The 11,687-nt window shown below is 44.5% G+C and overlaps 1 protein-coding gene across 1 annotated transcript in view; it reads right to left on the bottom strand.

The window, feature by feature from the left end:
* Positions 1 to 11,687, bottom strand: part of LOC120030952 (FH1/FH2 domain-containing protein 3-like) — a gene marked incomplete at its 5' end in the record, with an annotated part of 90,539 nt that overhangs the window by 7,166 nt on the left and 71,686 nt on the right. Inside the window, 8 exons of the mRNA XM_038976459.1 lie at positions 424 to 619; positions 4,052 to 4,075; positions 5,975 to 6,167; positions 6,334 to 6,524; positions 7,021 to 7,182; positions 8,259 to 8,378; positions 8,987 to 9,169; positions 10,354 to 10,512. Of these exons, the coding sequence (XP_038832387.1) occupies positions 424 to 619; positions 4,052 to 4,075; positions 5,975 to 6,167; positions 6,334 to 6,524; positions 7,021 to 7,182; positions 8,259 to 8,378; positions 8,987 to 9,169; positions 10,354 to 10,512 (1,228 nt within the window). The remainder of the gene's footprint in view (positions 1 to 423; positions 620 to 4,051; positions 4,076 to 5,974; positions 6,168 to 6,333; positions 6,525 to 7,020; positions 7,183 to 8,258; positions 8,379 to 8,986; positions 9,170 to 10,353; positions 10,513 to 11,687) is intronic.

Raw genomic sequence — 11,687 nt, 5'->3', positions numbered from 1 at the left:
GAGAGAAGACAAGGAGATAAGAGAAGGAGAGACGAGAAGGAGAGAAAACAAGAAGAGAAGTAGAGAAGACAAGGAGAGAAAGAGAAGGAGAGAAGGAGAGACGAGAAGGAGAGAAAACAAGAAGAGAAGTAGAGAAGACAAGGAGAGAAGGAGAGAAAGAGAAGGAGAGAAGAGAAGGAGAGAAGACAAGAAGAGAAGTAGAGAAGACAAGGAGAGAAAGAGAAGGAGAGAAAGAAAAGGAGAGAAGACAAGGAGAAAAGGAGAGAAGAGAAGGAGAGAAGGAGAGAAGAGAAGGACAGACAGAATCAACCTCAGGTGTATTAGAGCTGGCGGTTGTAAAAAATAAAAATAAAAAAAAAAGTCCTTCAGAAGTTTCCCTTTTTTTACAGGAGTTGTGTGAAGGTGGTGGTCTGTCAGACTGACCTGGTCTGCTGGCTCTGGTGCGTGTACGTAGGCCTGGCACGGTGGACGCTCCACTGTCACTGCAGCCCTGCAAACTGCTCTTCAGCACTGCCTTCATGTTCTCATGCTCCGCTGCATCCTCTGCGTACTGCAGACCCTGCGTCAGCACGCCCTCCTGGCTTACAGGCCCCGGGGCGCTACCGCCAAACTTTCCATCCTGTGGGGTGGATTAGGAGAGAAGAGCTAGGTTAGAGATGAAACTTCCTAAATCTATCTACGAAAATGGTTCAATTAGTCATCATGCTCTGGCACCATTAAGAGCACTCAATTAGAAAACAACTAGAAAACAACGACATACAAATCCATTCTGGCTTAATCACAGTTCTATACAGTATTCTCCTGACCAACAGCATGGGAGCTATATTTAAATGGTCACATGCTGCATGCACTTTTAAAAATTGTATCCCACAAACAGAAGCCATATTTATTTAGTATCTGCAACAAACAAACAACAAACAAACAAACTAACAACACCCCCCACCCCCCACAAAAACACACGGTCAGAAACCCATTCACCACAGCTCTTTGTCATAACTTATTAGTCATAAGTTAACCTTACTTAGACCTAAGTTATCAGCACTATGTGACGACCGTCTTATGAACCTTTACATCACATACAGTGAAGTAAAACCTAACCATCTGTATTGAAACCTGCTGATTTCTTCCCTGTTGATGGTGATCGCCATCTTGGTTCCATTCTAGAACAAACAGAGCTGTGTAAGCTGATCCTGGTCAGCAGAGTGAGGCTTCATCCCAAATGGAACCCTATTCCTTTTATAGTGCACTATTTTAGACCAGGACTCTGGTCAAATGAAGTACACTATACTATATAAGGAATAGGGTGGCATTTAGGACTCAGACTCTCATGTAGACCTCATTGTTTTTTAAGAGATGAATCTCTGGTTCTCATGAGGTCTACTACCCAGGATTAGGTTCTATCAGGAAGTGCTTGTCTGTGGATTCTGACCCCCCGGGGTCTGGTTAGAGTTTGGCCTACCCTGCTTCCCTTGTCTGTGGATTCTGACCTCCCGGGGTCTGGTTAGAGTTTGGCCTACCCTGCTTCCCTTGTCTGTGGATTCTGACCCCCCGGGGTCTGGTTAGAGTTTGGCCTACCCTGCTTTCCTTGTCTGTGGATTCTGACCTCCCGGGGTCTGGTTAGAGTTTGGCCTACCCTGCTTCCCTTGTCTGTGGATTCTGACCTCCCGGGGTCTGGTTAGAGTTTGGCCTACCCTGCTTCCCTTGTCTGTGGATTCTGACCCCCCGGGGTCTGGTTAGAGTTTGGCCTACCCTGCTTCCCTTGTCTGTGGATTCTGACCTCCCGGGGTCTGGTTAGAGTTTGGCCTACCCTGCTTCCCTTGTCTGTGGATTCTGACCTCCCGGGGTCTGGTTAGAGTTTGGCCTACCCTGCTTCCCTTGTCTGTGGATTCTGACCTCCCGGGGTCTGGTTAGAGTTTGGCCTACCCTGCTTCCCTTGTCTGTGGATTCTGACCCCCCGGGGTCTGGTTAGAGTTTGGCCTACCCTGCTTCCCTTGTCTGTGGACTTGCAGTGAACAGAACTTCCATAGCCTGCCTATCTCTCTCTCTCTCTCTCTCACACACACACGCACGCACGCACACACACTATTTATCCTATTTCCCCAAAACATGAACCTAACCCTTCACCTAACATCAAACCCCTAATTCTAATTCTAACCCTTAAGCCTTGTCTGATATGTCCTTGTTTTACAATCCTTGTGAGATTCTTCTACCTAGTCTGATAACTACTACTGTAGCTGGATCATCTAAACACACTGTCAATACCTAGTCTGATAACTACTACTGTAGCTGGATCATCTAAACACACTGTCAATACCTAGTCTGATAACTACTACTGTAGCTGGATCATCTAAACACACTGTCAATACCTAGTCTGATAACTACTACTGTAGCTGGATCATCTAAACACACTGTCAATACCTAGTCTGATAACTACTACTGTAGCTGGATCATATAAACACACTGTCAATACCTAGTCTGATAACTACTACTGTAGCTGGATCATCTAAACACACTGTCAATACCTAGTCTGATAACTACTACTGTAGCTGGATCATCTAAACACACTGTCAATACCTAGTCTGATAACTACTACTGTAGCTGGATCATAAAAACACACTGTCAATACCTAGTCTGATAACTATTACTGTAGCTGGATCATCTAAACACACTGTCAATACCTAGTCTGATAACTACTACTGTAGCTGGATCATATAAACACACTGTCAATACCTAGTCTGATAACTACTACTGTAGCTGGATCATCTAAACACACTGTCAATACCTAGTCTGATAACTACTACTGTAGCTGGATCATCTAAACACACTGTCAATACCTAGTCTGATAACTACTACTGTAGCTGGATCATCTAAACACACTGTCAATACCTAGTCTGATAACTACTACTGTAGCTGGATCATCTAAACACACTGTCAATACCTAGTCTGATAACTACTACTGTAGCTGGATCATATAAACACACTGTCAATACCTAGTCTGATAACTACTACTGTAGCTGGATCATCTAAACACACTGTCAATACCTAGTCTGATAACTACTACTGTAGCTGGATCATATAAACACACTGTCAATACCTAGTCTGATAACTACTACTGTAGCTGGATCATCTAAACACACTGTCAATACCTAGTCTGATAACTACTACTGTAGCTGGATCATCTAAACACACTGTCAATACCTAGTCTGATAACTACTACTGTAGCTGGATCATCTAAACACACTGTCAATACCTAGTCTGATAACTACTACTGTAGCTGGATCATCTAAACACACTGTCAATACCTAGTCTGATAACTACTACTGTAGCTGGATCATATAAACACACTGTCAATACCTAGTCTGATAACTACTACTGTAGCTGGATCATCTAAACACACTGTCAATACCTAGTCTGATAACTACTACTGTAGCTGGATCATCTAAACACACTGTCAATACCTAGTCTGATAACTACTACTGTAGCTGGATCATCTAAACACACTGTCAATACCTAGTCTGATAACTACTACTGTAGCTGGATCATCTAAACACACTGTCAATACCTAGTCTGATAACTACTACTGTAGCTGGATCATCTAAACACACTGTCAATACCTAGTCTGATAACTACTACTGTAGCTGGATCATCTAAACACACTGTCAGTACCTAATCTGCATCCCAAATAGCACCCTATTCCCTATACAATGCACTAGAATAGAGTGCCATTTTAGATGCACCTCTAGTATTCAGTAAATACTGTAAAGACTATAAATACTACATCCAGTAGATGTTTTTTAAATGATGCCGTTAGTAGAGTTACATTCTAGTAGGAATCAATAACAACAAGGATTTGGCAGTAATGTTGGTTGTACAGGTGGCTGCATTAAAAATCACAGCAAGAAATACAGCGGACACACAACCAGAGAAGAATATGTCAACTTGATCGTGATGAAGAATTCTGGCCTTTGGTTCAAGGTTAGAGACATTACTAACACAGGAAAAATAACACACACACATGCACCTGTTCACACTTTCACACACACACCCATACCTCACCATCCTCTTCATCCTCACTCTACAGAGGAAAGGGAAGAAGATGAAATGAAGAGGAAGACAGAAAAGGAGATGCTATAAGATGTGCTGGAGGCGTCATAGTCAAACAGAAAGAGCAGAAATATGACCTCTGACAAAAAGAAGAATGAGGAATGTTCTATTCTGTAAATGAGGTTATCTAAAAACGGTGGTTGACCATTAACACACGTCTTGTCTTTTGTACGGTCCACTAATTCACCATTGGGTACGACGACCACACAACTGTGCTCCCCTCCTCCCTGTGAGAGCAGCGTCATCACGCTGTGGGGCTAGTTATTTCTCCTGCAGGGACATCCAAAGGTTGGAATATTTCACACAGTGATTGAATTAGGGTGCTCTTGAACTGGAGGTGAACCCTACCAAGGACAACAGGCCCTGGAGTGCTGCTCCATCTCCCTCCTACAGCAGGCTGCAGGCCCCTCTGGGCTGGAGGGAGTTTCATCATCATACAGGGAGGAGGGGGAGCAGGGGGAGGAGGAGCAGGAGGAGGGGGGCAGAGGAAGAGGAGAAGAGGGAAGAGGAGCAGGAGGAGGAGGAGGAGCAGGTGGAGGGGGGGCAGAGGAAGAGGAGCAGGAGTATGAGGAGAGGGGATCAGTCCTGCTGTTTTAGAATAGGATACATACTAAACAGATCACTGATTATTGTTACAGTAACCAATCACTGTACTGGATGTGTGAAACTATGCTGATGTCATTGGAAATGAATGTGTTGTCTGGGGTGACCAGTGGCCACGTGTTTGGAGAGTGAGCAGGTCGGTATGAAATCCTGAGGATGACAATGAGGAAGACATAAGAACACTGGAGAAGACAAGAGAACACAGGAGAAGACTGGAGAAGACACAAGAACACAGGAGAAGACTGGAGAAGACATAAGAACACCGGAGAAGACAAGAGAACACAGGAGAAGACTGGAGAAGACATAAGAACACAGGAGAAGACTGGAGAAGACATAAGAACACAGGAGAAGACAAGAGAACACAGGAGAAGACTGGAGAAGACATAAGAACACCGGAGAAGACTGGAGAAGACATAAGAACACAGGAGAAGACAAGAGAACACAGGAGAAGACTGGAGAAGACATAAGAACACCGGAGAAGACTGGAGAAGACATAAGAACACAGGAGAAGACTGGAGAAGACATAAGAACACAGGAGAAGACTGGAGAAGACATAAGAACACCGGAGAAGACAAGAGAACACAGGAGAAGACAAGAGAACACAGGAGAAGACATAAGAACACAGGAGAAGACTGGAGAAGACATAAGAACACCGGAGAAGACAAGAGAACACAGGAGAAGACAAGAGAACACAGGAGAAGACAGGAGAAGACTGGAGAAGACATAAGAACACAGGAGAAGACTGGAGAAGACATAAGAACACCGGAGAAGACAAGAGAACACAGGAGAAGACAAGAGAACACAGGAGAAGACATAAGAACACAGGAGAAGACAAGAGAACACAGGAGAAGACAGGAGAAGACTGGAGAAGACATAAGAACACAGGAGAAGACTGGAGAAGACATAAGAACACCGGAGAAGACAAGAGAACACAGGAGAAGACAAGAGAACACAGGAGAAGACATAAGAACACAGGAGAAGACTGGAGAAGACATAAGAACACCGGAGAAGACAAGAGAACACAGGAGAAGACAAGAGAACACAGGAGAAGACAGGAGAAGCCTACAAAAGAAAAAGTGACCAGATGGGGCAAGGGACTAAAAGTGTTTAAATATACAAGGTCTGCGTCCCAAATGCTACCCTATTCCCTTTATAGTACACCATTTTTTAGCAAGCCCTGGTCAAAGGTAGTCCACTGTATAGGGAGTAGGGCACCATTTGAGCCACTTCCTATGAGCAGGCCTGTTAGGTGAACAACAACACTCACATCTGTGATCATCTTTCCTCTGGTCTTGTTCCTCTCTCTGTGGTTGGCCCTCTTCTGTTTCTGTTGCAGGACGCGTTCCCGCGTGGTCCGGTACTCCAGGGCAAACTCACTGAGGATCTTACTGAAGCGGTGGATGCTGACCTCCCGCACAGCGTATGCTGGATGGCCCAGGAACAACAGGAAGGCATGGAACCTGCAAGACGTAGAGAGAAAAACATGTTAACATCACATTGCAGTTTACGCTGTCAGATATCACACCGTTATCTCTCTCTGGAGAAACACATGGGGTCAAAGCTACGCTAGATGGTATTTCAACGAGGTAAAAGAATGCATCAGAAGACCCTTCACTATAATCATACCGGTTGATAATTCTCCGATGGACTATCTTCAATATGATGATTCTCTCTGCACAGTCCTTTAGGAAGTCAGACATCTTCTGTTTGAGCGCAGGCTTCATCTCGTGCTTGGCGATGACCTTGAGGTTGTCCCACGATGCTTTGCAGCGTCGCTCCATCTGGCTCAGGTTGTCTTGGAGCTGGTCGAAGTCCACCTGAGAAACAAGGTGGCAGAGAAGAAGTTTACTTTATTGTCCGTTGTTCACAGGAAATGTGTTGCCCCTGGATTAGTTTAGAGGATAGACTTAGTGCCTTGCTCAAGCTACACAATGACAGGAGATGGCATTTTGGATTTGATACAAGAAACCGTCGTAATTAATGAGTAACACCTAAAGCTGCCTACATGGACATAAAATACATTATTTATGACACTCATTATTGATTAGGGCCTAGGTTCAATCCAGACTGCAGAGCATCGCGTTATAGCGCGACTTAAATTTAAAGGTAATTTCCGATTGAGCCGACATATGCAGGGTTTACCGTGAATGTGGTCTCCACGGAAACATTGCAAAAAGGTACATAGTCGAAATGGGGTGATCAGATTGAATCTAGCCAGAGGTTTTGCTTGATAGCAAGAAATGGATTACAAGGATAAACATCATTTCCATGAGTTTCCATGAGTCCTTTATACTAAGGCAATCACAGGCGTACCTTAGCCGAGCGGGTGATGGCTCCTATCTCAGAGTACAGGTCTGAGCTGTCTGGAAACTTCTCCACCACAATGGAACAGGCATGGTGCAGTAGAGACTGCTTATGAACCGTGTCCTTTACCTCCGGAACCTTCTCCAGGTAACCCAGCTCAAAGCCCTTCGCCTGGATACATAAACGAACACACACACACACACGCACGCACGCACGCACGCACGCACGCACGCACGCACGCACGCACGCACGCACGCACACACACACGCACACACGCACACACACACAAAAGAAGCACACCCATTATGTAACTACAACAGATACAAGTCTATGCTATTAACATCAGACTCCCAAAATGAGGCACAAATGAGGCCCAAATTGCAGTAAATTTCCCGCTTTAGCATAAGTCACCAATATGCACCACAACGAGATTACAGAACATCGGTATTTTAATGTTGGACAGCGAGATCTTGTACAAAGAGAAAGGGTTTCTATCGAGTGGTCAACCAGTAATTCAGCTTCATTAGTCGGTGATTATCACAAACCACAATCAACTGCAGACCTACCAATTGTTAGTTAGCAAGAGCAGAGCTACCTAAAAAGGAGAATAAAAAAACATGTCCTGAAAGACATCATCCTAACTGGGTTTGCTTTGTTCCTTTGCCCATTTTAAATGGTTTATCATCAAATATAAACACAGGCATTATTTAGCTGAACTACTTGCTTGATGCCTCATGTTTTCTGACTTGCATGTTTGGCTCTCATATCCTAAACCTTTGAGACACACAAGCACGGCACGCACGCACACACGCAGGCAAACACACACACTCATACCCTCTCTGTCTCTCCTTCTCTCTTTATGCCTCTCTTTCATTCCAATAGACAGACAGCGCCAGGTTGGGTGCATCGCTGAGCAGAGGCCTTCCCTTTCCAGATACACTGCTGTAGTGGGCTAGCTAGTGTCTGGTGCACAGACAGACAGATGGACAGCATACAGCACATTCCTCTACAAACAGAGAGCACACTGTTGTCTTTGCCAAGTCAATATGGCAGTGCTTAGCAGGGGGCACAGAGGGAAGGAGGGAGAGAAGGAGGGAGAGAGAGAGAGAGAAAGAGAAAGGGAGAGAGAGAGAGAGAAAAAGAGAGGGAGAGAGAGAGGGGGGGAGAGGGAGAGAGAGAGAGAGGGGGAGAGAGCTCATCTCTTCTCCACCTCCACCCCCAGGCCAGACTTCTGTAATGTTACTCACGTTGGATCCGTTAAGGAAGTTGCCTATAGCCAGCAGCGTGGACAGGATGTAACGCAGCGTCTTGTTCTTCTCCAGTTGGTCCATCCCTTCCTTAAGGTCCTGCAGAGGCTCTGCCACTTCCTGTAAAACAGAGAGAGAGAGAGAGAGGGAAGGAGAGAGAGAGAGAGGGAGGGAGAGAGTGGCACACACATCAAATACGGCCTTTTAAACTGAAGCTAGTCATTACAGGAACCAGCTGAGAATACTTTATGATGGTTAAATGTCAGAGAGATTTGTTTGAAGGTTAAATGTTAAAGTGATTTGTTTGGGAGTATTTCTCTAGTTACTGTAAGATGATTCTCTGCGTGTGTGCTGGACAGATGGTAACCGTCTGTCACGAGATTATTACTTTAAGACTGCAACTAGAAACAACATCCAGGAATAATTCATGTTGTTCTTTGTTGAACCCGTATGTTCAACAACAACGGACAATCAGTAACAACCATAGAGGAGTCAGGTGCTATATGGAAATCAACACCTATTTCCTTAACTACGACACCTATTTCCTTAACTACGACACCTTGGTATGTGAACTACGACAAGCCAATCCATATTCATATCCAACAATTCTCTCTTGTATTGCACAATCCGCCGATTATGATGATGTACACGTAGGAAGTGTGAGGTAGTGCATGACTCCATTTATAGGAACTGGTGCGGTGATGACAGAAAGGTGGCGGTGCTCTGACCTTCTCCGTGACCTCGTAGTCCATCTTGAAGGCCCAGAGCTGCAGCCGGGCGGACAGCTCCGTGATGGAGGACAGGGTGAGGAGGAACTGCTCTGCTGATCCCAGGGGGACGTCAGGGTTCACCAGCTGAGCATCCTGGATCCTCTGCTTCTCCTCCTCCGTGGGGATCATCGTCAGGATTTTCTAGGAAAGGAGGACAAGAAGACGACTTCATGAATCCATACGAGACATAAATGTGTCTGCTGCTGTACCAACCCCTCAGACACACACACACACACACACACACACACACACACACACACACACACACACACACACACACACACACACACACACACACACACACACACACACACACACACACACACACACACACACACACACACACACACACACACACACACACACATTAGGTTGGAGAGGCTGGACCAGAGTTGAAGGAGGAGAGGAAAGGAGGGATTTGAAGGAGGAGAAGAAAGGGAGGCTGGACGTGGATATGGGAGAGGAAAGGGGGAGTTGAAGGAGAAGAGGAAAGGGAGGGATGGAGATAGAGATGAGTGGTGGGAGAGATGGAATGTTTCTAATTTTCCAGTTATTTTTTATTATCAACGAACATATTTGCTATTGGAAAAATAATAATTCCTGCCTTGGCCTCCAACCTTGTCAGACATCTGAACGTTCTACCTTTCTGCTGCTGTCTGTCTGTGAGAAATAGACGTAGAAGGTGGAGCAGTACATTACAGTGCTCCTCTCCTCTAAATAAGAATGTTCCCATGGAAAAGATGGAAGAGTACAGCAGATTATATAAGACTGAGGAGATGCAACATGAATCATTATTTACACCATCTGAAGTCCTCCACAGGTCTATATTATGGTTAGAAAAGCATCGTAAAATATGCATGTGTAGCTAACTTTTAATGGTACGTACCAATAATTAATTATATGAGATAAACTAAGATTCCAGGCTTCCAGCTGAGAAACCACGTGACATGTCCACACCGACCACAGCCAGTCCCAAATCATTGAGAACATACATTTCTTGGAGTGAAAAGTTGGTTGTGGAAATACATTGGAAACATATGTCTTTTTTTGTGCAGGTTTTAAGTGAAACCAAGTTTATTTTTGGACTCAGTTGAAGTAAATGACTTGTTTGTTTGGCAGAAATAAGCAGTGTTTTCAGTATTGACTGTACAGATACACAGACACATGTTTTTCCAACATGCTTTCATTGAGATTACTAGACATCACAGATTCACACTCAAGAGATAATGGTTACAGTGACTGCTAGAGATACACATCGATAACGACTAGGATATATAATCATAATAGCCCAATCATTTCAATATACCATGTGACATGCAGCTTACCTCGATCCCCTCCTTGTTCAAAGCGTACTCGTCAAAGTTGAGGATGGCTGTCTTGATGGTGCGGGGAGGGGGGAGGACGGTCAGCCCGATGTTGATGGCATTGCTCCGTTTGGAGTCCAGGACAATAATCTCTTGTCGTTTCCCATCCACTGCTGTTTTCTGAGTAGAGATACACAGAAACAGGACATTATATTAACAACAATAAAGTACTAGTATTATACCATACAGTGCATTCGGAAAAGTATTCAGACCCCTTCACTTTTTCCACATTTTATTACATTACAGCCTTATTCTAAAATGCATTAAATAAAACATTTTCCTCATCAATCTACACAGAAAACCCCATATTGATAAAGCAAAAACAGGTTTTTAGACATTTTTGCAAATGTATTATACATAAAATCAGTTCAGGGATCCCATAAAACTTCCAACATAAATATACACCATGAACAAATGACGGTGAGATCAAATGTTGAAACACTCAGAACTAGAGTCCCTCAATCACAATGGATCAGGGCAAGGGACCAAAACTGTGTGACTATAATACTGTATATGACCTTTTATAGTAGATCTGATCTCCCTGTGTGGTTGGCCTCTCTACAGTATATCTAGCTACATCTATATTTATATATATCCCTCCTTCAGTTTTGGACCATCTCAGAGTCAGTCGAGTTTAAAGTGACGGAGAAAGGTTTATAGAAGACAGGCTGCACCTTTGATGATGTTGACAAGATACTAGAGGGAATCCATCACATTCCATCATTCTGTCTACTAGCAGGTCGGACGACAGGGGTGACCTAGAGTACATTTAAGACAATCTGGTTTAAATCCTGCACTGCATTCTTCAATAGTTTGAAGCAGGAGACAGCGTGGTGCGGGGCGTAGTCAGAACGTCACCATGGACAGCAGGGTTACGTCCCAAATGGCACCCTGTTCCCTATAAATGGCACTACGTTTGTTGCTGTGGATGAGAGAAGCCTGAAGCATGAACACGGGGCTCCAGCTCAACAGGCTCAACAGGCTCAACAGGCTCAACGGACAAAACCAAAACACACACACAGAAAGAAACAGTGAATTATGAAGAGAAAACATAGTTCCCTCTGTCAGCTTTGAGAATCCAACCAGAGCAGACAACATGCAGGTCGGCCTTTACCAACACAGCGATGCTGCTGATTGTGTACAGAACAGAAGGTGTGGATAGTAGATCCACACCTTCTGTCTAAACCTAAGTGCTCCGGAGGAAGAGGACAAGTTGGAAACATCTATGGGGCTGTTTCCTGGACAAGTCTTAATCTGTGTCTGGGAAACCGCCCCTAAATGCTTTGTGACATCAT

This window comes from Salvelinus namaycush, chromosome 37, assembly GCF_016432855.1.
Source record: "Salvelinus namaycush isolate Seneca chromosome 37, SaNama_1.0, whole genome shotgun sequence".
Classification (NCBI taxonomy): Eukaryota; Metazoa; Chordata; class Actinopteri; order Salmoniformes; family Salmonidae; genus Salvelinus; species Salvelinus namaycush.
Note: the sequence above shows the minus strand (reverse complement) of the source record. Positions and strands in the feature narration are given on the sequence as shown.